Source organism: Zasmidium cellare, assembly GCF_010093935.1.
Source record: "Zasmidium cellare ATCC 36951 unplaced genomic scaffold M409scaffold_25, whole genome shotgun sequence".
Taxonomy (NCBI): domain Eukaryota; kingdom Fungi; phylum Ascomycota; class Dothideomycetes; order Mycosphaerellales; family Mycosphaerellaceae; genus Zasmidium; species Zasmidium cellare.
The window spans coordinates 145,780-172,131 of NW_022986969.1; the positions used below are offsets into that span (position 1 = coordinate 145,780).

General features: G+C 54.2%; 13 protein-coding genes across 13 annotated transcripts; 9 read left to right on the top strand and 4 right to left on the bottom strand.

Annotated features, from left to right (window-relative positions):
- Positions 1 to 298: 298 nt before the first annotated feature.
- On the top strand, positions 299 to 982 carry M409DRAFT_56407 (uncharacterized protein; the record flags this gene model as incomplete). Its single annotated transcript, XM_033813285.1, has 1 exon — positions 299 to 982. One exon carries the CDS (start codon positions 299 to 301, stop codon positions 980 to 982), a length of 684 nt encoding a protein of 227 aa, XP_033665462.1.
- Positions 983 to 1,354: 372 nt separating this feature from the next.
- M409DRAFT_67718 (uncharacterized protein) lies at positions 1,355 to 2,506 on the bottom strand (the record flags this gene model as incomplete). Its single annotated transcript, XM_033817524.1, has 1 exon — positions 1,355 to 2,506. The coding sequence occupies one exon, from the start codon at positions 2,504 to 2,506 to the stop codon at positions 1,355 to 1,357; it is 1,152 nt and encodes a 383-aa protein (XP_033665463.1).
- A 1,224-nt stretch (positions 2,507 to 3,730) lies between these two features.
- M409DRAFT_67719 (uncharacterized protein) lies at positions 3,731 to 4,734 on the top strand (the record flags this gene model as incomplete). Its single annotated transcript, XM_033817525.1, has 2 exons — positions 3,731 to 3,923; positions 3,977 to 4,734. 2 exons carry the CDS (start codon positions 3,731 to 3,733, stop codon positions 4,732 to 4,734), a joined length of 951 nt encoding a protein of 316 aa, XP_033665464.1.
- Positions 4,735 to 6,187: 1,453 nt separating this feature from the next.
- Positions 6,188 to 6,529, top strand: M409DRAFT_24972 (uncharacterized protein; the record flags this gene model as incomplete). Its single annotated transcript, XM_033807480.1, has 1 exon — positions 6,188 to 6,529. One exon carries the CDS (start codon positions 6,188 to 6,190, stop codon positions 6,527 to 6,529), a length of 342 nt encoding a protein of 113 aa, XP_033665465.1.
- A 360-nt stretch (positions 6,530 to 6,889) lies between these two features.
- M409DRAFT_24973 (uncharacterized protein) lies at positions 6,890 to 8,584 on the bottom strand (the record flags this gene model as incomplete). The annotated part of the gene is made up of 1 exon (XM_033807481.1): positions 6,890 to 8,584. One exon carries the CDS (start codon positions 8,582 to 8,584, stop codon positions 6,890 to 6,892), a length of 1,695 nt encoding a protein of 564 aa, XP_033665466.1.
- A 1,695-nt stretch (positions 8,585 to 10,279) lies between these two features.
- On the bottom strand, positions 10,280 to 11,508 carry M409DRAFT_67721 (uncharacterized protein; the record flags this gene model as incomplete). The annotated part of the gene is made up of 2 exons (XM_033817526.1): positions 10,280 to 11,022; positions 11,076 to 11,508. The coding sequence occupies 2 exons, from the start codon at positions 11,506 to 11,508 to the stop codon at positions 10,280 to 10,282; spliced, it is 1,176 nt and encodes a 391-aa protein (XP_033665467.1).
- Positions 11,509 to 12,796: 1,288 nt separating this feature from the next.
- On the top strand, positions 12,797 to 14,062 carry M409DRAFT_56413 (uncharacterized protein; the record flags this gene model as incomplete). The annotated part of the gene is made up of 1 exon (XM_033813286.1): positions 12,797 to 14,062. The coding sequence occupies one exon, from the start codon at positions 12,797 to 12,799 to the stop codon at positions 14,060 to 14,062; it is 1,266 nt and encodes a 421-aa protein (XP_033665468.1).
- Positions 14,063 to 14,178: 116 nt separating this feature from the next.
- M409DRAFT_24976 (uncharacterized protein) lies at positions 14,179 to 14,688 on the bottom strand (the record flags this gene model as incomplete). The annotated part of the gene is made up of 2 exons (XM_033807482.1): positions 14,179 to 14,299; positions 14,360 to 14,688. The coding sequence occupies 2 exons, from the start codon at positions 14,686 to 14,688 to the stop codon at positions 14,179 to 14,181; spliced, it is 450 nt and encodes a 149-aa protein (XP_033665469.1).
- Positions 14,689 to 15,070: 382 nt separating this feature from the next.
- Positions 15,071 to 17,182, top strand: M409DRAFT_24977 (uncharacterized protein; the record flags this gene model as incomplete). The annotated part of the gene is made up of 2 exons (XM_033807483.1): positions 15,071 to 15,144; positions 15,196 to 17,182. The coding sequence occupies 2 exons, from the start codon at positions 15,071 to 15,073 to the stop codon at positions 17,180 to 17,182; spliced, it is 2,061 nt and encodes a 686-aa protein (XP_033665470.1).
- A 1,533-nt stretch (positions 17,183 to 18,715) lies between these two features.
- Positions 18,716 to 19,524, top strand: M409DRAFT_67725 (uncharacterized protein; the record flags this gene model as incomplete). The annotated part of the gene is made up of 3 exons (XM_033817527.1): positions 18,716 to 18,744; positions 18,851 to 19,019; positions 19,093 to 19,524. 3 exons carry the CDS (start codon positions 18,716 to 18,718, stop codon positions 19,522 to 19,524), a joined length of 630 nt encoding a protein of 209 aa, XP_033665471.1.
- A 2,355-nt stretch (positions 19,525 to 21,879) lies between these two features.
- Positions 21,880 to 22,505, top strand: M409DRAFT_56416 (uncharacterized protein; the record flags this gene model as incomplete). The annotated part of the gene is made up of 2 exons (XM_033813287.1): positions 21,880 to 22,038; positions 22,104 to 22,505. 2 exons carry the CDS (start codon positions 21,880 to 21,882, stop codon positions 22,503 to 22,505), a joined length of 561 nt encoding a protein of 186 aa, XP_033665472.1.
- A 600-nt stretch (positions 22,506 to 23,105) lies between these two features.
- M409DRAFT_24979 (uncharacterized protein) lies at positions 23,106 to 24,348 on the top strand (the record flags this gene model as incomplete). The annotated part of the gene is made up of 2 exons (XM_033807484.1): positions 23,106 to 23,613; positions 23,669 to 24,348. The coding sequence occupies 2 exons, from the start codon at positions 23,106 to 23,108 to the stop codon at positions 24,346 to 24,348; spliced, it is 1,188 nt and encodes a 395-aa protein (XP_033665473.1).
- Positions 24,349 to 25,156: 808 nt separating this feature from the next.
- On the top strand, positions 25,157 to 25,811 carry M409DRAFT_56418 (uncharacterized protein; the record flags this gene model as incomplete). The annotated part of the gene is made up of 4 exons (XM_033813288.1): positions 25,157 to 25,159; positions 25,316 to 25,517; positions 25,622 to 25,717; positions 25,777 to 25,811. 4 exons carry the CDS (start codon positions 25,157 to 25,159, stop codon positions 25,809 to 25,811), a joined length of 336 nt encoding a protein of 111 aa, XP_033665474.1.
- Positions 25,812 to 26,352: the final 541 nt, after the last annotated feature.

Consider the following 26,352-nt stretch of genomic DNA (forward strand, 5'->3'; position numbering starts at 1 on the left):
CCCAAGTCTTGTCTGACATTTCCATCGTCTTCTTACGTCTTTGCAAGAATTGGAAAGAGCACTGCCTTCTTCGGTTGTTCGGCATTTCCCATCTATGAAAGCATCTTGGGCTCTGTGCATGTTCAATACCAACACCTGCAGGCCAGGTGTTAGGCTGCGGGCCAGCTCCACTACGAAACTTACAAGGGACGATCAAAGACTGCGCCGCACAGCGCACTTGCTACTTCAGACGACCTCCGACTTCCCATCGACGTTGAATCCTCCTTTGTGAAATCCTTTGGCCCCTTTGACGGCCGCTATGGATCGCTCTATGACTTCCTCTCCCAACAGCAGGCGCCAAGGCAGTCAACCTAGTGCACCAAGTTCACTGCCACCATGGGAGCAAAGGAGCGTCGCCCAAGTTCCATACATGGCACCAGACTCGCCGCCTTTAACTCAGACTGAGCAACAAGCCCCTCCATCACTCTGGGCCACTCGACAAAATGGACTTCATGGACGATCAAAATCTTACACCGGCCATCCCGACCAAGACGATCGACACTACCAACACGGTGTAAAGACACCTCTCACAGCACCTCCCACGAAGACGTCACCACCACCAATACCATACGAAGTGGACAGAATCGCTTCCGGGCCAAGGTCAGCACCGCATCTCCCAGCCTTCGCCAAAGGCCCACCAAGTCCACCTGATAGTACTCGTCAGTCGCTATCATCAACAAGCAAGTCAGCTTCTCCTGGTCATTCGCCCCACCTAGGAAGCAAGCCGACAATTACAGCCATGCCTGGTACCATGTCAGCTCGCGAGAGAAGTCGCTCACGACATCGGACGCCAACTTCACAGGATCCCGGCACGCAAGAACAACATGAGCACGTACCCATCGGCAAGCGTTTCAGGTCCGTCCTTAGGGACATCTTTAGACGGGACCCAGTCGACGAGACTAAATTCGAACGAATCGAGGATCGTCACTGGGCAGACGAGTGATGATGAACGGCTTTGGTCAGTGGGATCTCGGGGCATGATTGCAGTCGACCTCGAGAGGGCCCGAATGGCGTCGGCTGTGGGCGTGCGTGCCTAAAGCATCAAGCAGGATGCGTTCGGGGCTCTACCGCATGACAATAGATTGAGTCGTGCTTCATATTAACGTCGGCGCATAAATCGACGTTCTGTGCAATGGCGTTGCAAGCATTCAAGGAAGGGAGGCGTCTCGTTCATATTGCATTCTGAGCGTTCTGGCATGTTCGCTTTTGATCCTAATGCTCTTCACGACTCTCAATACAGTTCTGTTCTCACCTACTTGTGCACACCACGATCGTTTTGGAATAGCTCAGGATACCCCACCACATGTACGTACTCTTACAATTGCTTCAAGAAGTTCAGAACCGCCTTCGTCACAACCTCAGACTGTTCCTGCTGCACCCAATGTCCAGCATGATCCACCATAGTCGTGCCCTTGAAGCACCCAGGCTTCACGCTCTTCTCGTCTTCATAAGCCTCCAGGGCACCGGGTTGTTGGTAGTTTCCCCAGTCCTGCTTGCCGCTGATGAACGCACAGGGCACTTCCAGCCTTCGTCCAGCGTACAGGAACATGTCTTTCTTCGACTGTGGAGTTGATGCTGTCTGCGCACGGTACCAGTTCAATGCTCCCTGGAAGCCGGTCCTGCTCCATTCTTTGACGTAGATGGCCAGCTCCTCGGGTGTCAGCCAGGATTCTGTTTTGGAGTAGTCTTCGCCTTGCATGTTCCTTTCCACGCTCTGCGGGAAGGAGTCTTCTTTCCTCATGACGTAGTATTCCGGCATGATGGCGATATCCTTCGCTCCCCATGCCGGCAGGGAATGAGGCTTGTTGTGGTCCCAATCGGCTGATTTGAGATGGAAGTAGCCTCGGAGATACTTTTCTAGGCCTTGCGAAGGATAATTCCAGTCGTTGGCTGCTTCGGGTGATGAGTTATACCATTTGTAGTGCTTTCGCGGTGGGTTCAGCTTGGCCAGTTCGGCTTGGATGTCTACGACAGCTTTTTGAGGCTGGTCGTCGAATTGTGGTGTGGGCGGCGGATGGTGTGGATGGCTCATCTGGATGGTCGCTTTGAACACATCCGGCCGCATCAAAGCTGACATGGCAGAGGAGACACCACCAAAGTCATGGCCAATGATGCATGCAACTTCAGTGTAACCGAGCTTGTATACCAGACACATCAAGTCGCGTACAAGGTTCGTCATGGTATACTGCGTGAGATCAACCTGGTCGTAAAGCTTGTCTTCCCATCCAGTGGTTCGTCCGTAGCCTCTCTGATCCATTGCCACGCAGTAATATCCCGCCTCCGCGACTTTGTACATCACATGCCGCCACGAATACGCCAGTTCTGGATATCCATGACAAAAGAGGACCAATGGATTGCCAGGCTTTCCGGCTTTAAGGACGTGAAATCGAAGCCCGCATGATGAGGTACAATCGGCGTAATCCTCTGATATGCCTTCGGGCAGCGGCAATGGCTCGAGATTCGACATTCTTTAACCTGTTAATCACAATCAACGGTATTATCGCACTTTCCTCAGGAGGAATCAACAATGATTTTCAGCATCAATATATGCCACTTCGGCTGATGGGATAACTTTCAGGCAGTTCGTTCAGCTTTCCAATCTTATTGGAGCTCACAGAGCTTGCGGTGACACATGGCCGAGGTTGGCAGCAATAGGCTGTTGTCAATACTTCGCGATTCTCTTCTCTCATCAGAGGTGCGACTTGGGCGCAACACCGACCTCTCCTGTCGGCGAAATGCGAGTCAGGCAATGTATGGCCGCTCGTACGCTCAAACCGCGGCAAAGGCTTTCAATATATCGCCTCTTGGCCGACGGCAAACGACCGCGCCGCCCGACATCGCCTCCACGGCTGACATCAACAGAGGTACCAGTTCGGCGACAGGACGACATGCTGTCAAAGCTCGAGCAGCTCCTCTGCAGCTCGGGAAGGTCAACATCGCTCATTCGTGTTGTCGTAGATGTCTGTCCTGATCAGACGGAGAACCGAAGCCTGAAGTCCAGATTCTTCCTCCTTCATCTCGGCAAGCGCTGCCGAATCTCGGGTCGGCCTAGCGCCGAGATCCTGGCACATCGTCGGTTCGCCCCGCCGCCGTGGCGTCGTTCCTTCAGCCGACCAACGACATCGCGACAGGATCAGCACAGCAAGAACGATGCAGATCTTTACCGTGGAAGACGTTCTTGCAACGACGAACATCAACCTCACCTGTTGAGCTCCAACATCGTCCACCCAAACACTTCCTGCCGCCACCGGAAAAGATCCAAAACGCAGCACGCAGGAACCCGCGATATGCTCCTTAGGCTGGCAGGGATTGAAGCGGGACCAGCGCACCATTTCCACACACGTTAAACGAGCCGCTCTGCACAGAAAACCACCGCCAGCAGGCACGCTTAATTTAGGTGAGGACACGACAGGAACCCGTGCTCTATCACATCTGAGCAGGCCAGCCCTGTCGCGCCATGTGTGTGGAACCTGCCTACTTCATCCTCCTGCTTCGCCGTTTGCAACACTTCTTCTCTTCTTTTTTTTCTGCTTCTCTCGTGCTCTTTGCTAATCCCAGTCAGTCGTTTCTGTTTACCTGCTACACGCGCTCTACCGCAGTCGCTCGCTACTTTGTACCGCTACTTCCTTTCTCATACCCACTTTGATAACGACAGATCCGACCTTTTGATTCTCGAAAAAAGCACAGCAAGATGCACTCGTTCGCCAAGAGGTGTGCTCTGGTGGTCGCCACTCTCAGCGCTACAGCCAGTGCTCTGGATGGCATCGTTGCTCCCAGCCAGGTCGAGGCCGGCTCGGAGATCGAAGTAACCTTCCAAGGGTCGAACGATGATCAGTACCGCGTGTACCTTGCGGCAAGCCTGTCTGGCTCCAATGGTCCAACCTGTAAGCAATGTTTGGATTACCAGCGATTTCCCCACGATACTGATCGTTCTCAGGCTACCTCGTCAACTCGACAGAGCTCTCTGATTCCGTCAACGTCACCATTCCTCCTGGTGTTGGGCCGTCGGCAGACTACTACAGCATTGGCATCGCAGACCTGTCCACTGGTCAGAAGGCCACGTTTAGCAACCGTTTCAATCTGACCAATGCCACTGGCGAGTACTCTGACTACGAAGACGCTCTTGGAGGTAGCCCTTTCTGGAGTGCCGACGATCTTCCTTGCAGCGCCTACTCATGCGCCAGAGATTGCGCCCAAGCCTCTTACCCGGACGACCTGACCGACACCGATGCCTACGACATGATGAAGCAATGCATCCTGAATTGCAATGGCGTCACTCCAGCAACGAGCCAGACAGCTCCCGCACACGCAACATCGACCTCATCCATTGCGAAGGCGTCCACTTTGACCGGCCAAATGGCAGTCATCACCGTTTCGCCAGGTGTTGTCCTGACTGCGATCGAAACCGAGAAGACCGTGCATGGGAGCACCATCACTGAAGCTGTGATTGGCGACATGACTATCACCCTCAACGGTGCTGCCAGGACTATCAATAGCGCTGGTTTCAGCCTGGCCACCAACGGTGTCGAAGTCGGAGGGTCCACCACGGTCGAATTCTCCAGTACTACTGCGACAATGGGAGGGCCCACTGCCACCGAAGCACAACTTGCAGCGAGCTCCAGCGGTAGCGCAGCCAACAACAAGTTCTTCGCAGGTGCTGCTGCAGGCTTTGCAGGTCTTGCTTTCGTTCTATGAGCAGGACTGTAAGCTGCTCACCTTGAGTCTTAGGGACAGAACAGACATGCAGACAGACATGACTTGAACGACCGGAGTTGGAGATGGCTCTGCAACACTTCTTGGTTCGCACGCGGCGATATATGGAGTGCTTTGCTCTTTCTTTGCTTTGCGGGTGTGCATATATATGTGAGCAAAAGTGCGGTATAGATTACGAAGAGAAGAAATGGTAGTGTATAGACTAATAGACTGTTTTGCAGGCAATCAATCGTTCCTCATTCGATCGTGTCAAGAGAGTGCTCCTCTTGTTTTGTCCGTCACATGAAGACGTGAGGATGAGAGAAGGTTTAGGTTTGGTGATGTGTTTTCAAGCTCCAAGCCACGCGGCTCCTCCCTAGGTCACAACGCCTCTTTCTCAAGCCTATCTATCCGAGCATACGTGTACGACGATATACTCTACAACGCTCAGTTCTAGAAGACGCCCTCATAAGCACTGGGACGATGGAAGAGATGTGCACATTTGATCCATGCTACTCCGCTCAGGGGCTCAGGCTTCGACTTTGACGGCTAATGGAATATTAGGCTTTCCACTTCATCAACGCGAAGCTCGCAACGTCAAGTACTGACCCGTCCTACCACTAACAACAAGAGTGTCTTGATCACATGCTTGAGACGGCAAGCGCGACGACGTAAGCTTGAACAAATCGCAACTTCCCGATTCGGCAAGTTCGCTGCCTCACCTACGAGTCACCTCAGCTCTCGAGCACAAAGATCTTCCACCACCTTTCTTTGTCTCCTCCAACTCCATTGTTAGCTGCACGACGACACACACTAGTATCGCCAAGCTGTGTCGAAAGTTCTCATATAAGTATGCCCTGACCCTGTCTCAGTTTCTACTCCTCAGACCCGCCTTGCCCCTCTCTAACAACAAACACCACTGCCTTCTCACCTCACGCAGCCTTTTCTGCAGGTCAGATACATCACTGTTTGACGTTTCATACTGACTCCTAGCTGCTCTTGCGTTGCTCCAGGAACAGGCAGGCCCGGCTTCCGGCTCCAAGGCAGCAGCGTCCGAGACATTGGCGTCTCGCCAATCCGTTCCACTTTCAGATCTGCTCATGGGCCAGCAAGATGGCCTGCAGAGCCACACCATGGCCGACGACGACACCTCCATTGGCAACGGTTGGGCACTGCAGTCTCGCACCCCACCGACCATGACACCAAGCAACCAGGCACTTTCACCATCGACTTCCACCTTCCACCCAGACATCGATGTGGTCAACAACAGCCGAGACAGACGCATTTCAGGCGCTACCCTCGTCGAATCTCCAGACAATGACTACTGCCACACGCTCACATCGACGGCTACGCCCTTTTGACTGGCTGGTCTCCCACTCCTCAATACTTCCACGACAACTCTCCTGCCGAAACCGACGACCAAAGCTATGTCTACAACGTTCGTCGTGACAGCGTGATGAGTCAAGAGTCTGACGGCGACGATGGATGGAACGGACGAGACGCACCGGGTCTCGATCTCATCGACAGACGTGCAGATCCCGCCATGGTGGCTACTCTGCGGGCTGGTGAAGTGGCACGAGCTCGACGCGGATATTCGCCTGAAGCGTCTAGATCCGGTGAGGACTTCTCTACCAGCAATGCTACTGCAGCAATGAGAGAACCTCAGCCGGAGGATAGCCAACAGATGACGCATACGACCATTCAGCGTGAAGAGGCCAAGGGCAGCACAGCTATCAGTAAGTCGACTCAGAAGCTCAAGGGATTGTTTCGCCGTCTCTTCAAGTCGGAACCGCAGTGAGAGGAAGACATTATCTGGTTTGAGATCAGACGGTAGGTTGGATGATGGATCAATCTGTAAAAGTATTGGGACAAAGGTGAGTGTGGATACTGTGCGACTATGCGAGTGGACCTGCTAGACATAGAGGGCTGGTCAGGCAGTTGGCTTGAAGTGATATGCAAACAGGGAAAGGATGCAGCAACGGAGATGCTTGCAGATTTTTGGGGACCAATGTAAGTGTAAAAATCGAGTTTTTACTTCTACCAAAAAGGCACAAATGAAACTGGTGTCGTTCTCGTCATCTCTATCTCTATTCTTTATAAATCTACTATCACAATCCCCCATCCCCAATAAAACACCACGCTAAAGAAGAATAACATATCACGAAACCGGCTCCAACCCATACGGCCCCCCCGAAAACTCCTCATCCTTCTTCGGCTTTGCCAAATGCAACCTCCTCGCCCACTTCGCCTTTCCCTTCTTATAGCTCCTCTTCGTCCTTGTCCAAGGATAATTAATCGGACTCTCACCGCCCGTGAAGATGCAAATATCATACAACGCGGCACCGACCATCGCGCCGGAAATCGTGCCGGCGAAGGGCCCGTAGAACCAGTACGGGTTCGTGAAGAGGTCGCGGCCGTAGCCGAGGGCGAGCATGGCGAGTCGCGGGCCGAAGTCTCGGGAGGGGTTCATGGCGGCGCCGGTTTGGAATGCGAAGCCGAAGTTGAGGGCGGTGATGACGAGGCCGATGATCAGGGAGTTCATGCCTGCGCCGGGAGGGGCGTTTTGGTCGTCGCCCAGGGCGAGGACGGTGGCGGCGAGGATGGCGGTGCCCATGAATTCGTTGAAGAAGGCGGTTGCCGCGTCGATGTAGGTGTATCGCTGGCTGGTGACGAAGCCGTTGAGGATCTTGGTGGAGTCGCCGGTGGCGTTGAAGGTTTGGATGGAGGCGAGGTAGAGGCCGTAGGCGGTGAGGGCGGCGATGAAGGCGCCGAGGAATTGGGCGGCGAAGTAGGGGAGCATTTTGCGTTTGGGGAAACCTCTGTAGAACCAGAGCATTATGGTGATGGCTGGGTTGAGGTGGGCACCTGAGATGCCACCGGAGATGTAGATGCCTATCATTGTCGCGAAGCCCCATGCCCAGGCAGTTGTGTTGGCGTTGGCTGTGCTGGTCAGCGTTGCGGACGTGTCTGAGCAGAAACCCAAGGTGAGCTGAATAAAGACGGCAAGGAGCTCGGCGAGGAATTCGCGGTTGTGGGTTCGGACGATAGACCATGATGTATGATTGTTGTGGACTTCGTCGTAGAGAGGAGGATTCTCCCCTTCGAGGATTTGTTTGAGATCGTTTTCGGGGAAGAATTCAGGATCGTCTTCGGGGCGAAAGGTGCGGTTTGAATCGTTCGACTCGTAAGATCGTCGTGGCGTGGCCTCATGGCTCTCTGGAATTGTATCAAGACGGTCTTCCGGTGTGCGCTGTAATGACAGCCGTGATGTCTGTTCGTCCGCCTGCGGGACCTCAAGCTGGTCGCTAGACTTCTTCTTCGCATCATCTCCATCTTCTTGGACTGGTTCGTCGGTTTCCTGGGCGGGCGTCATGGGCCTTTGCGAGGCCCAGCTTGATCCCCTCGGCCTCCTCCCGGCCGTCTGAGAAGCCGTCGAAGACGCTCGCGTAGGCCGGGTCGAGAGCGTGGTGCCACGGCGTTGGATGTTGGTGATGAAGTTGTTCTCCCTTTGCGCCCTTGAATCCTTCAGCTGCGCCGATAGCTTGGCCGGGTTGGGTGTAGGTTCAATCCTACCTTCCTCAAGGTCCAGTGGGTTGACATCGACGCCAATCTTCATGGTGTTTTGCCTGGGGAGTATTGGACCTTGCTGTACTTGCTTCAGCTCCTCCCTGGTTGGCACCATTCCGGGTCTGATAACACGCGGGAGAGGTTTGGCCAAACTCCACACAGGCTTGCTGCTCGCAGGCTGCTCATATGCTGGGTTGAGCTCAACATATCCTGGATGAACATAGTTCTCATGAGCTTGTCTGAGTTGCGGACCGTCGTCTAGCCCAGTTACCCCGACTGTGTCCATTCTGGTTCTGTTGGCGGCCGTGCTGGGACGAGCTGTGCGTCGTGATATAGCTGTGCTTCGACGTCTTAGACTTCGTGATCCCACTTCTTCCAGGTCCGGAAATGCAGTCGTTGCAGCTCGCCTTGGAGATTGGAAGTCCCTGTCCATCAGCGTGGCGGCGCGCCGAGGCATTCCAGGTGGACGGTCGTCCCCATTCTCGTCCCCATCTCCAGACCCACGAGGCTGCCGATTTGCCTCTGCTGAACTTGGTGATAGGCGCGCTCCTCTCGAAGGGACAGCTTCTGACTTTTGCACAGGTTAGGCCAGTACAACTTAATTGGGGGATGCGGTACTTTCTCTCGATCGGGGGCGTCTCCTCTCCCTCTCTTGCATCTCAATGTCGCTCTCGCTCTCTTTACCTGGTGAGAAAGTCAGCAAACCCTCCCAAACCAAGTCATCCATGTTTCACGATATGGGATCGCCACACCTTTGCCCGAATCCATCTTATATCACTCCGTCCAACAAAGTCAATAGCACGCAGCGCAGTCGAAACTCCAGCCAAGCAGCGTCAGATAATCACGAGAGAAAGATAAGAGATCTCGCAACCTGTAGTTTGCATGGAAACAAACGGAAGAGGTAAAACATAGAGAAAGAGAGTGAAGGCGAACACGAGTTTGTAGAAGAACCTACCAAACACCACGTCACTCCACTGGCGCCCCTATCGCTCATCGGAAACCCCAGGCCCACCGAACAGATCCCCCTTCACCAACCTGACACGCAGAGGACGGAGGTGGTGTGGTGGAATTTAGAAACCAGAAGACCCACTCTTCACTTAAAGAGCACATCCGTCGGGCGCGAATGGCATCTCGTACCTGCACATGCACGCAGAAAGGAACATTCTGCTGTCCGACGTAAGCGTCTGCAGCAGCAGAAAATCTTCCAATGACTTCTCGAATGACGCGTCTCGTGCAAACGTCGGCATGGCGCTTGAACGGACGTTTTCCTCGAGGCGGCGGAAGTGCTGCCCCCTGCCGCACAATGCCTGTTCCTGATTCTCGTCCGTGCAACAACTCGGTTGACTGCCGATATCGTCGGCACTGCTCGGGGTTTAGCTGCCAGTCACCAGCAGACGTCTGTCCCAACGAAGCTTTGTCACTTGAGCTTGTCTTTTCTCTTGGGGCATCAGAGTCAGCGCGATTCCTTAGTTTGGCATGTATCGTCCAGCGATTGCGCGACTTCGCGCTGGTGCGGAAGATTCGGGATGTTTGGACTCCACAGGTGATGTCGATAGCGCGTGAAGTTGACGAATGGCTTGGCGCCGGCCTGAGGCACCACATGGAATGGAGGGCAACGGGATGTCACAATCAATATTACCAAGACTTCTAGATGCTACAAACAAGATGATAGTTACACGACACGTCTGGGTATTGCTGCTTTTCGCTTCCGCCCCAAATATCCGTTCACCCGCCATCACAGCACGCTTGAGCAACAAATGAAATATTTCTAATAAGAGCAAGCTTGTAGACCCTTGGACTGGCAGCACGTTCTTAACTTCGACCAAGCTGTCGCCGTGGTTGTCTGACCCAAGCCCTCAGAATTAGTTGCTGTACCCCAGCGCAGCTCAACATCTTATCGACAAGCTGCCCCAACTCCCCACTATTCCCCATAAAGTTGCAGTGCCTGCAGACTCATCACTGGTAAAGCAGAGACAAAAATTTAGTGTGCAGCGCCAGCCTCGGTCTCGTCGTCCTCGGCGACGGTGGGCTGGCTTGGGGTCTGCTCTCGCACCATGCGACTCTCGAGTTCCTTGAGCTGAGACTCCCTAGCAAGCAGCTCTTGACGCTTCTCGTTGATCTCACGCTGAACCTTGACCTCGATCTCACGCAGCTTCTCCTCCTCTCTACGGAGTTGCTCTTCCTTAAGACGCACAGACTGCGAAGCGAGAGACTGTGGGTCGAGCGAATCGCTTTCGGTGTTGACAGTACCCTCGTTGGCGCTTGCGACGCTCTTGGACAGTTTCTCGGTACGGTAGTTTTCGTAGAGGAAGTCGTGGGTGATCTCCTTCAAGTCGGCCAAATGCGAGTGGAGGAGGGCAGATCGGATGGCGAGGAAGTCCGAGTGTCTTGGGTTCTCAACCTCCACAACACCCCATGGGTACTGACGAGCGCGGACACGCTTGCCGTCGAGCTCGATGACCTCTTCCGAGCCGACAATAGCGAACGGCATCAGGCCACGCAGCTCCGCGTTCTCCTCAACAGTATCCTCGTCATCCTCTTCAACATCGTATGGGAAGTTGTAGACTGGAATACGGTAGTGCTCAATATCCTCCATGATCAGCTTCTTGCTTTCCGCCAGTTCCAATGGGGTCAGGGAGTCGGCCTTGCCAATAACAGGGATGACGTTGACACGAGGGCTGAGACGGCGCATGAGCTCGATATCAAGTTCGCGGAGACCGTGGCCTAGATGAAGTGTCAGCATACATCATAGATGTCAAGGCCGTGTCAAAACGCACCAGTGGGTTGCACGAAGTACAAAAGCACGTGCACTCTGTTGTCCCGGAATCGTGGGTTACGCTTGATCCTGCTCTCCTCTGCCAAGATGTCATCATATTGACGCTCGAGATAGCTCGAGATCTCGCTGAAGGAGGCCTCGTTGTCAATGCTATCACCGAAGCCGGGGGTGTCGACAATGGTCAACGAAACCCTCGTTCCCTCCTCGTCCAGCTCCAACTCAACAGTCACTGGCTTGATCTTGACACCCTCCTCGAGGTGTGCGGTGGTTGGGTCATCGGTGTCGAGTGGAGTAAGGACCTGGCGACCGCAGAGGGTGTTGACGAAGGTGGTGCGGCCGGTACCAGAGGCACCGCAAACCATCAGGCAGAACTGGATTCCCTTCTTGACATTCTTCTTGCGGCGAAGCTTGATGGCGGATGTGGAGGTAGACATGCTGGCGGGTGAGTCGGCGCGCACGGAGGCTATCCTGTGCGGTTTGCTCTGGGTGGTGGTTCGGAAGGGAGGGGGTGATAAGCGTGAGCTGCGACAGTGTTGCTGTTAGCACTCGGTCTCGTGTGTAATTCTCGTGACACTGGCATGGGTGGCTTGATGGCGGCGAGTGGCAGAGTCCACGTCGCCTCCCACCGCCAGTCCCAATGGCTTGCGTGGACATTTCGGCACTCACCTGTGATCTCACGTGCGCCCGCTGTTCGATGCGGCGGAGAGTATCGTGATGGCGGAGGGGTGTTGATGAAGTCAAGCGAGTGATGAAGAGCGGGCGACGACGGTGCTGGCAACGCGCAAGACGGGCAGCTGCTGCTTCTGTGGACCGCGAATGCTGGAGGAAGTCGAAAGGGGTTCAGCAGGGATCAAGGCTTGGCACTTTCGGAAGCAGCCGATTGGATCAAGGGTAAATGCCTCCAACGTTCACAAGGTCGCCTTTCGACTTCACTTCCTCACCTTACCACTACTGGTACATGTGTGTTTGCGAAAGTTAAAGAGACGTCGTCATATCATGGGCGCTGCTGACTGTTCTGGTATCAATGCAAAATACCTTCGTCGAGAGGCACTTCACGAACCAATCCGGCAGACTCGAGCAACGGAGTGTCCAAGGTATTCATCAAGCCTCCCACTCCCGTTGGAATACGTCTGGGCAGACTTCAGAATACATATAACCGCTGGCGATATGCCGAGTGGAGTGGAGTAGAGAGTGGGCAGGCACACCGTCCCCCACAAGGCTGTACAGTCTGCAGCGTTTTGCAGGGGCAAGCGAATCTCCCACCGGACTCATTCGGTGTAGCCTCCGCATGTATCGGATACCATCGACAATCACAGCGGAGTAGCGAGTTGCTGCACCCACCATCACGGCTTGTCTTCGTCCAGCTGAGCATCTGGCTGCATCGCGAACAGGAAAGAGCAGTCTAGGCTTCCTCGGCTGTGGCCGATTCGTCGACAGGCGATCGCCCTCCCCCACCCCACGTTGTTGAACGGGCGAACTCAACGGCGCCAGAAGAAAAATTACCAAATCCTTCTACTGTTAAATACGACCTCGTGCTTCCTCTCCTTGCTTCGCTCTGCTCAACATCTCTGCCATCGCGCAGCCTACCCATCCGTGAGCGACTTCAGGAGTTTTGCGCTCACGTTGCGACCGAAAAGCTCCATTTTATCACTTCAGCTGGTCGCCATCGACAAATCAAGTGCGTTTCCGGGATCAACGAACACCGTTTGTGTTTGAGCAAGGATGTCGAAGGAAATGGAGCACTACGCGGAGAACCGCCCCTCCGATGAGGAGATCGCTACTGGTGCTGCACCTGTCGAGCGCATCACGGTCGAACCAAAGGGCACCTCGACGACTCCAGACGCATCGAGCGCCCCTACTTCTCGACACCATCATGGCCCGGTGGAGATGGTTGGTGCGGATACGACAGAGCAGCCGCCTTTGCAGACCACCGTGGCCGAAGTCGAAGGGCGCAAGTCTCGTTTTGGCTACCTCCGCCGCAAGCAGTTCTGGATTGTCCTGATCCTGTCCCAGGCACTGGCACTCACAATCACTGGCACAAACACCACGACGACCCTTCTTTCTATGGAAGGGACTTCAATCCCTGCTTTCCAGACCTTGTTCAATTACATTCTTCTCAATCTCATTTACACGACTTTGACGATTTACAAGTACGGGCCGAAGAAATATGGCATGCTCCTCTGGAAGGACGGCTGGCGTTACTTGATCCTGGCTTTCTGCGATGTCCTGGGTAACTACTTCACCGTTCTGGCATACCGATACACCACCATCCTCTCCGCACAGCTCATCAACTTTTGGGCCATCGCTGTGGTCGTACTCATTTCCCTTATCTTCTTGAAGGTGCGATATCACATCTTCCAGTACGCAGGTATCCTGATTTGCTGCGGTGGCCTCGGCATGCTCGTGGCTTCTGATCATATTACCGGTTCAAATGGCGGACCAGCTCTGGATGCCGTCAAGGGAGATTTGTTCGCTCTGGTTGGTGCTACTTTCTACGGACTTTCGAATGTTTTCGAGGAGTTCCTGGTCAGCAAGCGTCCTCTGTACGAAGTCATCGGCCAGCTTGCTTTCTGGGCACTGCCCATCAACGGCGCCATCTGCGGTATCTTCGACCGCAACTCCATCAAACATGCGACCTGGAACCACAAAGTTGCTGGCTACCTTGTGGGCTACACTTTGCTATTGTCTTGGTTCTACTCAGCAGTACCAATCGTTCTTCGCATGGCATCTGCGGCGTTCTTCAACATAGGATTGTTGACTGGCAACTTCTGGGGCGTCATTGTTGGCATTAAGGTCTTCCATTACCACGTGCACTGGATGTATCCTATTGCATTTGTGCTTATCATGGTGGGCCACTTTGTATACTATGGCACGGAGGGCGTTTTGGGCGAGGCGAAGAAGCCCTGGCTGGGAGAGAACCAGGAAGGCGGCAACGACGGCATCGGAACTGCGCGACGACAGCTTGAGCACCCTGGTGTGACTTTGTAGATACAGCGGGTTAGGATTGCGGAGTTCGCGTGCACATACCTTTACGGCCGTTTAGCATGAAACGAGACTACGTCGAAATGCGAAATTGAAGTTGCTTTTTGCGCTTTCATGAAATGTCACAGTCCACCTTGTATTGCAAAAGACGATAATATCAGCACTAGTGCATTGATGATGCCCCATGTGAACGGAATCCACGTAGACATGCGAAAGAACCCTCCCGTATACACAGCGCCGGCCCTGTAAACACCTCATTAGCACGTGAACCTCAAGACACAAGTCCCATCAGACAAGACTCACAGCCCACCCACAACATTCCCCGCAATCAACGCCTCCACGGTGCCCAGCACCGCATACCCCACTGGCGCGATCCAAATCAACTTCCAGTTCCGCCACTGCACCGCACAGGCATACGCCGACGCGACCAGATGCACGCCGCCGACCATGATGAGCGTCCAGTAGAGCGTGAAGCGCCACATGGGCTCGGCATCGTAGAGATACGTGCACTGGGGTCCGTTGACGGGGAAGGGCCAGTAGAGGGATGGGAAGGGCGGTCCTTCGTATGAGAGGGGTTTCGGTTGGACTTGGAGTTTGAGGAAGTGGTAGCTGTGGGAGATTGGGTAAGTCATTTTTATGTCGTGGTGTGGGCTGGGTTTGGAGGCGTACACAACCATGTTGTCGTTCTTTGATGAGGCGGAGCTGAGGTTGCGGCTCCTTTGATGGATTTTGGTGAGAAGTTTATTCCTGACCCGATGAGGATTTTGCTCAGTTTGGAGAGCCGAATACGTTTTGTTGTCACATGAGTGCCGATGGATGTTCTCTAGTGCGTTGCATGTTTGATGCTCGTCGAAGCAGGTGAGGTCAAGGAGCAAGGATCTTGGGGCTCGGTCGGTTGCTTCCGGGTCTTGCCGAGGCACATCACTTCGTTGCGTGAACATCAACAACCATCGAAACAACATCGAACTCCAACACTGTCCTTGAAATTGGAAGTTGGTGTTGATCGTAGGCATCATGCCAGCAGATCGCCTGCTTGGCACCTTGCTGAGGGCGCTGCAGACCTACACTGATCAGCAGGACACGCCGAGGTGAGTAAACACCCCTTCGAGCTACCACGATGATTGCTAACTCCTTAAAAGGCTCTTTGGAACTACAGCATCACTTCTGACAACTCTCAACAACCCTTTGAATGTCACACTGCTCACAAGTCAGATCCTGTCGGCCCCAGCCATCTGGGTCCGTCCCGAAGGACTGCGAACGTGTATGCGATGTTTGAGTGTTTTCCACCAGGCCGCACAAGCTCTTGTCAAGCACGAAAGGGCTCTTCTAGAGAAGGCTACAGACGAGGAATTCACGAAACTCCAGCTTGAGCGAACTCTTCCCAAGGATGACTGGATCAAGGCGACCATCAATGGCGCCGATGAGCATTCTCCGCGATGGCGGCATCTAGTTGCTATCGCTGGGTTACTACTAGGATTCGGCCCAGCAGAAGAGGAGAACCTCTCACGTAGCATGAGAAATACTCTTGAAAGTGCACTCGTGACTGCCGCGAACCTCTCGCTTGAAGAGACTATCGAGGATGATGAGCTTGGATTTGAAACGATTACACTGGTCCTCAACCACTGCTTTCCATATCTCTCCGATCACGAGAGATCAAGAATTGACTATGATTCACTTCTCCCTGTACTGGTTCAATCCACGCTGCACTCTAGGGAAGGCCTGCAATCAGCATATTTCCTTGGGGCTATCGACCGCGACGTGCTCGCTGGAGCCAACGGTCGGCTGCAATGGAGCCAACATTCAGGATCGTATCAGCAAATACAAGCAATGCTCTCAGGTCCTCTTGTCGGTTCTCTTGGACCTCTGGCGCGATTAATCGGGCATTCGATTGAGCAGGTCACAGATCCTGCCCTAGTCACCGCAGTCCTTGACGACTTCGAGCTCTTCGCGCGGACGTTGAACACCCAGTGGCGACAAAATAAACTGTCACAGGTCGAAAGCGCCGAACAGCAGGAAAAGCTGGAAGACGTAACGTTCAAAGTGACAGTCCCGACCTTGTGGAAAGTCCTTCAGCCCACACTCTTCGCAAGCGTCATCATGCTCCGAAGCGCATTAGGCCGCGTCTTGAGCGATGGTGTTCTCGCAAGCGATGCGTTGGCACCTGTGATTGCAAAGAAATCGCTCCTCACGTTGCGAAGTCTTTACTTTATCACAACTCGCCAAGGATCGGCAACCTTCTCACAATACAACTTTGTCAACTACACTGCAATGGACATCCTTGGGGTATATCCGCTCGAAGTGCAGTCCTTTCTGCGGGATATCCAGCCTGCGCAGCTCGGCCACGTGTCCGAACATCCTCTGGACAGATGCCTTGACTTGTTCTTCTTGAACACTGCAGAGCACTTCACGCTCGTGCTGCCTCCGAAATTCAGCGAAGCTGTTCTCCTTCCAGTTGTACAAGCCTACCTGAGAGCTGGCGGCCAGGGACCACTTCTACCCATCTTCGAAGCCGCCCACAGCGTCACGTTAGCTCTCTTTTCTGCGCCGCAGAATGCCGATGCGACTGTCCAGAACCTGCCCTTCTACGTCGACTCACTCTTCAAGGTCTTCCCCTCGAACCTCTCTGCCAGGCAATTCCGACTCGCATTCAAGACCTTGCTCAAACTCACCTCACCTCCCGCGCCACTGTCACTCTCCCAGCCAATGATGCCGGCCACCTTACTGGAACTGCTTCACGAACGTGCGCAGCATGCTGAAACAACCCCCATTCCGCTACACCCTGGCTCTCCCGAGGCCGCCGTGGAAACCCCAATCCCACTTTCAGAGCAAGCAGTCCTCACACTAACAGTTTTGGACGGACTCACTCAAATCCCGCTCGACCTGCTCGATGAGTGGCTCCCGATCACGGCAGACATGATCCACGATGTTCAAGACCATCACATGAGAGAGCATTGCAAGGAGTACTTCTGGCAGATCCTAGTGGGCGGCGAGATGGATCCAGAGAGGGGTAGAGTGTGCCATGCGTGGTGGAGTACGGGCGGAGGTAAAGAATGGGTGCTATATGGTCGGGAGGAAGGAACTGTCATGAGTGGTGGTGCTGGAGACGAGAATGCGAGCAGGCTGTGATGGGAGAATGATGTGTAAAGATACCCAAAACGTAGGAGATTGATCTGGTTGTGTAATGAGAGTGTGATTGACAATCTAAAAGCAATCTGGCCCACTCCGTCTGGGGGTTGCTCGAAACCCGTGTCGATGACTATTGTCCACGAAAGCTGAGAGCAACGAAGTCTACGGACGTGTGAAGGCTCGGGTTGGCTACCCATACCAGCCTCCCGCTGATTCGTTGATCTTCGCTTCCTCAGTAAGAACGGCGTAAGCGAGCCCTTCATCCACCACCGTATTCCAGAACATCATCAGCCGTGACAGTCAGTCATCGACAAGGACCGGAGTCCAGCATCCACGCTGAGATAAGCCGGCTAAAAGGCAAGCTTGGAAGCAAAAATCCTTGGCAGAGTACGCTCGAGTCACACCCTAAGCTGCACCATGCATGCAGACGGAATGGAGAGAAGTGCGAGGACAACGACAAAAAGCACACGAGCAGATGCCCAGACGGAACAGCGAGGCGATTTCTCACAAGATCGTCAGACTTTCACTCACTCCGCGGCGCCACGGGAGCCCGAAAGAATTCTTGGCCTTGCACGACGATCAGCAAGACTTTCCCGTCTAGCTAGCGTGCCAAAAGATCGATACCGACGGGAATCCCTGTTCCTGGCCCTCTCTCTCTTTTCCTCTACAAAAACTGACCAAATGCTTATCCAATCCCAAGCTCCTCGGTCTCCGGATCGCGTCCAACGCACTTCTCTCGCGCGAGAGAAGCATCGCAAGGTCCGCGAAAAGATCCGCAAGGGCGAGTTGTGTAGTCCCTTTTGCATCCGACCGAGTTGTATTCAAGAACGAGACGGTATCGTACCATTCATTATGTACTATACTCCAGTCTTTCTCCGCACGCACACTTTCCCGAACGAGCCAACACAACAACCACGACCACAACTCTAATGAACCAATCACACCGCATCTCACCGCCCTGCACGGTCATCGGAGTGGTCTTTTCCATACCGCCCGTTCCTCTCTTTCGCTGCTGCTGCTGCTGCTGCGAAAAGCATCATCAGCATCAATCAGCCCTAAAAACTACCGTAGAGGCGCATCCGGACAAGCCGGCGGGCGCGCGCTGCACACACGCAGTGGAAGGGAAGCGAAGTGGTCGAAGCAAGGTGCCGGACTTACACGGATGCCGTAGCTTCTACTGCTTCGGGGCCTGTCAGGTTTTTGTGCACATTGCATCACACAGAAGACGGATGGAGTGAGTCGATACTGGAGTCTGTACGGTAGAGGGCGGGTAGTGGATCTTTGGTTCGGGTTTGGGTTTTGTCATCTTCTCACTTATTAGTTATGATGCTGCGGTAGGAAGTTTGTTTCCGACTACTCTTACTCTTTCCTCTCTTCCTTGTTGGTTCGTAACTCCTCTCTCACACTCAAACTCCAGTGGTGAGGAATGTGTCTGGTACAGACGACCGCTCTCCATCATCGATAGCAGTTTGGACAAACAGGACCTTTTTGGAAGAAAGGCATATTTTCTTGGACAGCTATCCCAGAACACAGATGGCGGGGCAGCGAGATTCGGACGAGAGGTGTGTACATTCGTTGTAGCTGTCTTGGTCACTCAAAGTGAAGCTCTTTCTTGGAACGAATGCAACTGACTGACGGTGTTTGTTACAATAGAGATACCACCTACAGCACCAGCTTCCCAGTCACCGTCGCCATCCTATCATGCATCTACAATGCCCTCGTCGGCATTTCGTGCGCCTACATGCCCGATGATCCGCTCTACATCGGTCTCAGCATATCCTTGTACGCATGGGCAGGAACCCTTCTGAGCGCACTGGGATTGGCCGGCATCGTCACCGTGAGTTTCAACAGAAGCATGTTTGTGACACGCAAAAAGGCACAAAACTCTAACGTTACCTCTGCTCTGACAGAAACGACCAACACTCATCACCTCCTTTGCCCACTTCCTCCTCATCGACACCTTCGTCTCCGCTGTCTGCCGTATCCTCGTCCTCCAATTCTTCGTCGAAGCCTTCCACGACCACAACATCTGCAGCGATGGCTTCGAACCGACCTGGAGTCCCCAGAACTTCCGACACGATATCGTAACGAGCGTGCGCTGGCAGCAAGAGAACCTGTGGCATTTCAATCACAAGAGGAGGTGTCGCGTTGCGCTGGGCGCAGTGCAGATGGTCCTGGTGGCTATATTGATATGTCTGACCGTCGCCCAGGGGATGCTGGCGGTGAGGATGAGGCGCTTTGCGAAGGACATGGAGCGTCCCAGAGCGGTTGCCCCGACACCACAGCGGAGTCCGCAGCCTCAGATGGATCGCGAGAAGGCTCGCTTTGTTGATGATGTATAGGGCGTGACGCTTCAGGATATGATGATTGCATGTGAACCAAGATTTGGACGACTTCCTATTCTTTCAGTTCCAATACTGGCACCGCAATGCTCTGCATGCTCTTGGTGTGGAACATTTCTTCCAGGGAGTCTGTGTGCTCCCATAAGACACTACAGGGCAGTGGTCGACGCTCTTCATTGACATGCTTGCCATCTTCGGACAGCTGGTAAGATACGAGTTCGATCCTGTCTCGCACATGTGTTTCGTGGAGGCGGACGTAGCACCAGACTGGCCAGTGTCCACAACTGTCACATTCGCAATTGCATGACCACGGAATGTCGTCCCACTCCTGTATGAGCTTTCGGTGAACACACAACTTTCTCTTGAAAGAAACCCATATGGTCCCGGGTATGCTCATGTATAGTTGCTCGAGTCGAGCCTTCAAGTCAGGCTCCAGATGTGCGGGTATCGTAGTAGTCATGAATCGTCCTTGGTGACTCTTGCAAATCGGCGCTTCGTCTTTGAACTCCTCTTCCAGCGCGCATACGTCGCAGAGAACACAGCGTCGTCGACCGTTCTCCATATCTTTCCTTTCGCCAAGGCTTCGCCAGCAAGCACGTCTCTCGCAACGAGAAGCATCGTGCAGGGAGTCCGATGATGGCGAAGGTAGTTTGGAGAATAGCTGCCAGGATGACAGCTTTAAAGAGATCAGCGAAGACGTCGGGAGGTGTTGAAAAAGAGTGAACAGAAGCTCTACCGGTAAGGAGTCAAGACCGCGCTTTGACATATTGATCGGATGATGTTGAGTTTGATGCGGACAGCGAACAACGGACTTCGCTCAAGGCGATTCCGATATGCCAGAAACTGAAGGTCGTATGATTCGACGAATAGCTCAAGTCTTTGGGCAATATCTATACTGAAGTGGTGTCTTGGTCTTATGATGGATGTCGTGAGCATGCAACCTACGAAGATGGATCTCAGCAAACAAGCAGCAGGCTCATACCTTACTATCCAAGCGTTCCTGCTTTGGCACGCGTATGAGATCAGGTAGCACCCTCCAGCTTGCTCGTGCCTTGGAACTGGGCAAACAGATGGAAAGCGTTACACACCACACCTCCACCCAAGCGAGTCTCATGTAAGACATCTCGGTGCAAGGGCAGCGCGCGTGACGAGGCCTTGGAGAATTGGCGATTCTGTCCTTGCTTCTCTTTCATGTTGCAGAGTCAAACCAGGCGCACGAAGAGGCGAAAGAGCGCCGGCGCAGAAAGGTGCAAGCTGAAAGGCGCAATCTCATGGCTCGGTCGTCTGTGATACCTTGTCCAAGAGCTGGAAACTTGATTGCTGTGTAGCCTCAGCCACAGATCGCTCTGGTGCGGCTGGCAGTCGCTCAAGGACATCTGCTGGGTTCTCGTCAGCCACCATGTTGTCGTCGAAGGGAAATAGAAGCAGGTGAACGAGCAGGTGAGGTGCGCCTTGGTGGCGACGTATTCAGATGCTGGCCTGATGTCATTGGTGGAACTTGGAGAATTGGGTCAGGTGATTAGCGCGAAAACACGTGCGAGCCAAATTCGAGACTCCTGAGCACTCAAAGCTTTCAACACAAATGCTCGGCAGCAAATGATATGAGGTCGTGAGTTGCCGTCGACAGAGAATATATAACTACTGTTCAACAAGGCTGTGTATTTGCGCCTGGAAACGCAGGTAACGGCCGCGCAAATGAGCGAAGTATCAAATCTTCAAAACCGTGGAAAGACAGCCGCGAGAGATGATGACCAGGCGTTGCAAGACAGTGGACGATGGTCTGGCCATGGAGACTTGCAATGAAGACGGACAATGTATGGAGGTCGTAATACCTCGAATTCGCAACACCAAATTGGCTGTAGTTGCAACGGCCTAGGCAGCTGGAGCAGTGGACGCAGGATCAAAGCTCTGGGGTGGACGGGCTGTCGAGCCAAGTCTTTCTCAATGCTGTTGATTTGCTGAAGACATGATACTGCCATGAATCAATGAGGTGAGGTAGTGCTTGAGCCAGATCAGGCTGATTGTTGTAACGCATATAAGATGGGGTCCATCGGTCCGATCCCGCGGGCGTCAAATAAGGAAGGAGCGCAGGTCGGCGAGCGGCAATCGTTCCGTGCAAGGGCATGGGCATCTCTGTTGCCGTGATGATGGATGACCTGCATCTCGCAGCTTGCAGGTGCATATGCTGGCAGGTCATGCGCCGCCGTGGAAAAAGTCTGCTGTGATGCTGGCCCCAAGGTTGTTATCAGCCGAGGAGACATGTGATAGAGGGACATGGTACAGAAGAAAGCGGATGTCACTTCATGATGGGTGACACCAGATCATGCAATCGTCCGTTCATGCGAGATTCGCCGCATGGCACTTGCATCTGCAATGCACGCAGTCGCTTGGTCGGTACCGTTACAATCATCGAGACGAGACGTCGCCGGCGAAGACGGTGGAGGGTTGGCGAGTGATGCGACTTATTTCCGGTCCAGGGAGCGCAGTGCTTTTTCACATCCTGCGAGGGTCGCGGTGCGCTTCTGCTCATAGCCTGAGCTCTCAGCAAGCCGGATTGGTCATTTCGACGACATGTACAGGCGCTTCCGCGCGGGGTCTGCAGGAGCTATCGACGACCATGCAGCGACCTCAAGCGACGGTGCATGAACGGCGATATCGTCGTGTCGATGCCAGGAGGTGTGTTGGAGGGTGCGGGTGTTCATCAGGGTGGAGGAAAGGGAGGGCGGACGATGGTTTGGACGAGTGGTCGTTGGCTCTGCGGCGAAATGAGGGAGCAGAAGTATGAATTGAATGACGGGTGGGGACGGCGGCGGCGAGTGCAGAGTAGTGTGGGTACTGGAGGTATTTGGTGCCAGGCTTGGCGGCATACTCGAGTCGGCGTGGTGTGTGTGCGGCGGCTCGCGTGTCTGCCGAGCAACACAAGACAACAATGGAACACAGACGGTCGCACCGCACCGCACCACGACGATGTGTGTCGATAGGGCTGAGGAGCGTGAGGCCCTTCTCCAGACGGTTGTGCTGTGAACCATGCGGCATATTAAACCATTGCAGCGCTCGGACCGCGTGGGAGATTGCGCGGTGAAAAAGCGCATCTGTCGTCCTCTGCCGAGCCGGCGCTCTCGAGGGTGGAGGTGGTGAATTCCCTCCACTCTCACTTTGTGCTGCTGGCTGCTCTTCCTGCTCTTCCCGCGCTGCGACTGACTGCTACTTCTCCTCCTGTTGCTGCTGTTGCTGCCGCAGTGTCGTTCCTTACCTGCTCTTCGCCCTCCTTTGAGTCGTCCCGCGCCGGCCCCCAGAGGTACGTAGACGCTGCTGCCCGACGACCTTCCCAACACCCGGAGATCTACGCTGCGCCGCTGAGAAAGCTTTTGACCGATCGATTGCCGCTGTCGAGCGCTGCTCCGCGCCTTCGTCGTGCTCTCTTCTCGCGCCAGCGCACTCAGTGCGTTGTTTGATCGGAGACTGACATTTCGACGTTCAGCCAAGGGACTTTGATATACCCGTCTCATCGTTGCCTATAACCCGGGTCCTTATACCCTAATCCGACCCGTTATTGCAACCGACTCGTCGACGCCGCGGCAATGTCTTTCTACGACAACAACGAGGGCTCGTGGACGGGCCCTGGTCGCCAGCCATCATGGGAGCAGCCGCCGCCTCCCTCGCGCTCCGGCACTGGATCGTCCGTGTCTCAGCCATCCGACCCACACGCTTTTGCATCGCAGTTTGAAGAGATCGACCGCGCGACCGACAACTTGATGAAGAGTGGCAAATGGCTCCCTGGGCCCGTGCCGGGAGGTCAAAACATGGCGGGTGCGTCTGGACGAAGGGATAGCATGCCAGCCGTGGGGCGAGGTCCTGACTATGGCGCAGATCCGCGAATGCTCGGTGGTCCATCGCGACACCAGTCAATCAGCGAATATGAGGGAGGTCGTCCAGGGTCTGCTGGCTTGCAGGGCTACTATGCCGGCCAGCGGTTTCCAGGAGGCCGACAAAGTGAAGCCGAGCAGATGCTCCAGGCCAAGCGCAGGATGGCCGCTCAGCGTGAGCGCGAGCTGCGAAACTACCACCAAGAGCAGCAGTACAACCGAAGTAAGTTGCTTTGGAGACAGCGACCGTGCGATTGTGTATTGACTATGTGTAGCAGGCGTCAAAAGCGATCGATCAATGAGCCCCACGACGATGAGCGAGGACGACCGACGCGAATTAATCGCTCGCCAACACCGCGCGCTCTACGGTGACAATGCCAACATGTACGCGGATGGTGGTGCACGCGCGCCGAGCCAGGACGTCCGAGTTTCAAGCGCTGGTCGTGGCCCATCGCCCCTGGCCTTTGATCCTTTCGGTCAAGCTCAGGCTGGCGCAGAAGGTGCAGTTCAGATGCCACCGCGCGATCGCGCTGAAAGTACTGCGTCTCCGATCTCTAACCCGCCGGCTCAACAGGCTTTCGGGCTACTGAATGAGGCTCAGCAGAGCAGCCGCACGTCGAATTCATCACCAGGCGCTTCGCCACCACTCAGCGGAGGACAGAAGGGTAATGTGTCTGGTGTTGCGCCGATTGGGACTCGACCCGCGCAGGGCCCTGGTGTGCCTGGTGCATTGAACAAACGCTCGACCACACCACTTACTCCCTCGTCGCTCAGTTACGGCTTCAACGCCAGCGACGGCCAGAACATCAACAAGGACGAGCGCTCAACCTCAGCATCATCCAACCCTCCAATCGCGGCGGACAAAAACGTCTCTGGCCTTGGAAACTGGGGGAGCAACAGTGGCGTGTGGGGATCGGGCAAAAGCACTCTCGCCGTCCAGCCTTCTGTCTGGGGCTAGTATGCTCAGGGGAAGCCAGTGAATGAAAATCCTCAAGAGGACGGAAGTGAAGAGACGGAAAGAAGAAACAGCAAGTTGTCGAAATGATTGATTAGCGGTGGAGTTTCATGATTTTGCGGCATTCAACAAATGCATTTTGAGGCGGTGTCCAGGGGATTGTGTTTGCAAATTGCGACTGCTACGCACGTGTGCGGCTGCTTACTGCATTTTGGTTCGAAAGTTTTGGTGCACTATGGGTGGCATTGGGGGAAGCATGTCGACACGTCGGCATTTGGGGGTTTTGCAAACAGCGTTTCATGCGGATGGAGTATCTCTGGTCGGTCGCTCTTCTCCTGGTCATTGGGTCTTGGTTTTATGGTACAAATGCGATGCGCTACATATGTGGTTGTCTGGTTCGGCGGCGGAGGCACAGCACTGGGCGGTGGGCGTTTGTTCAGTTTATATCCCATATTCGGGTTTGCGAGTAATACTCCATTGTGAAGGCTGGGATGGACAGGCGACACAAATGAAAATGATTTAGTGGGGCGCTCAAATCAGTCTTCATCTTCATTCAATTGCGAAATAATATGTTCGTGTCTCGTCTCATCATGTGTAGATACGACGTTCCTTGTCACGTGCCGAGACGTCCGAGCTTTCTGGAGTTGCAGCGTGTCCCCTAAGAGCTTCTGGACATCTCGAAATCACATTTCCGGCCAAATTCAATTGTAACCCATACACCCACTCCACAACCTGCCACGAACTGGACGACGCGGCTAAACGCATCTACGACAACTTCAATCGAGCACTGAGCGGCATTCGAACCTTCAAGATGGTACGTGGCATTATCGCACGCGAACATGTCGAGACCGTGTTCCAGCAATGGGCACTGTCAAGAATCGCCGAAACAGCATATGCGAGGACTCTGTTCGCTATGGAATATTTTATGGGGTTGTGATCGACGAAAGGGCTAATGGGATGTTCTGCACAGTCTTCACCACGCCCTTCATCGCCCGTCAACTCTCCCTCAACCGGCTCGACTACTGCTCGTCCTGCGTCCCCAAAGCCACCGGGTGGTCCAGCGACCGCGATCAGGAGAAAGGCTGCGGCAGACCGGGCAGACAAGGTTGCCAATGCGCGCCCATCGAGCACTCGCGCTGCAGGAGCTGGTGGAAGCAGCAGCACTATGCTGAGTATGTGACACCCAAGATATCTACAGCGCACAGAACAAGGAGGGGCCGGAGAAGAGCGGTGTAGCAAAGCGAAGCGCAGGATCAGGGCTAACGGGGGACATTAGGACTCTACACGGATGAATCACCTGGCCTCAAGGTTGATCCCTTTGTGGTGATGGTTCTGTCGATTGGATTCATTATCAGTGTGGTTGCTCTTCACAGTGAGTTGATCGACGAAAGAACAGAGCACGCGAATGGAGTCTGACTGACTATCTCGCAGTCATTGCCAAATTCACCAAGCGATTCTCCTCGTAGCGTCGATAGAATGGGAAGCAGGCGGTCGTGGGAAAAGTAAGGCGTTGTTGGCGCAGTGTAACACTTTCGAGATCCTCTATCCAAGGGGAAATCCGGCATCTTTTTGAATTGGACATCGACATCTGGACCACGAGCGGTCTCCCAGCGACGTTCAGGTTCCAACACTTTGTACAATTGAAATCTTGAACGTTGAACCAGCCTTCCAAGGTTCTCAGACATCACAATCGAGATCTCATCCCAACACGTGTCTCTCCAATTAGGCCCGAGATGTTGACAGCACACGACGCCACGTTCGCTTGGATCAGTCAACCGCACTCGAGGCACACAGCCGGCAATCTAGCATGTCCGCAACGCGCATGTGAGGATTGTCGATTTTACCGCCTACTTTAGCCCTTTAGCCGCATCTTGTTTGGTGGAGGGGACGACCCGACTTGACTTCTTCTTGCGGTTGCCCCACAGCAGCGGGGGTGGCAGGCGCCCTGGCCGGGTGGTTTGGTGGGATGAGAAGGACATTCTGCCGGAAGCAAGATGATGTTATAAT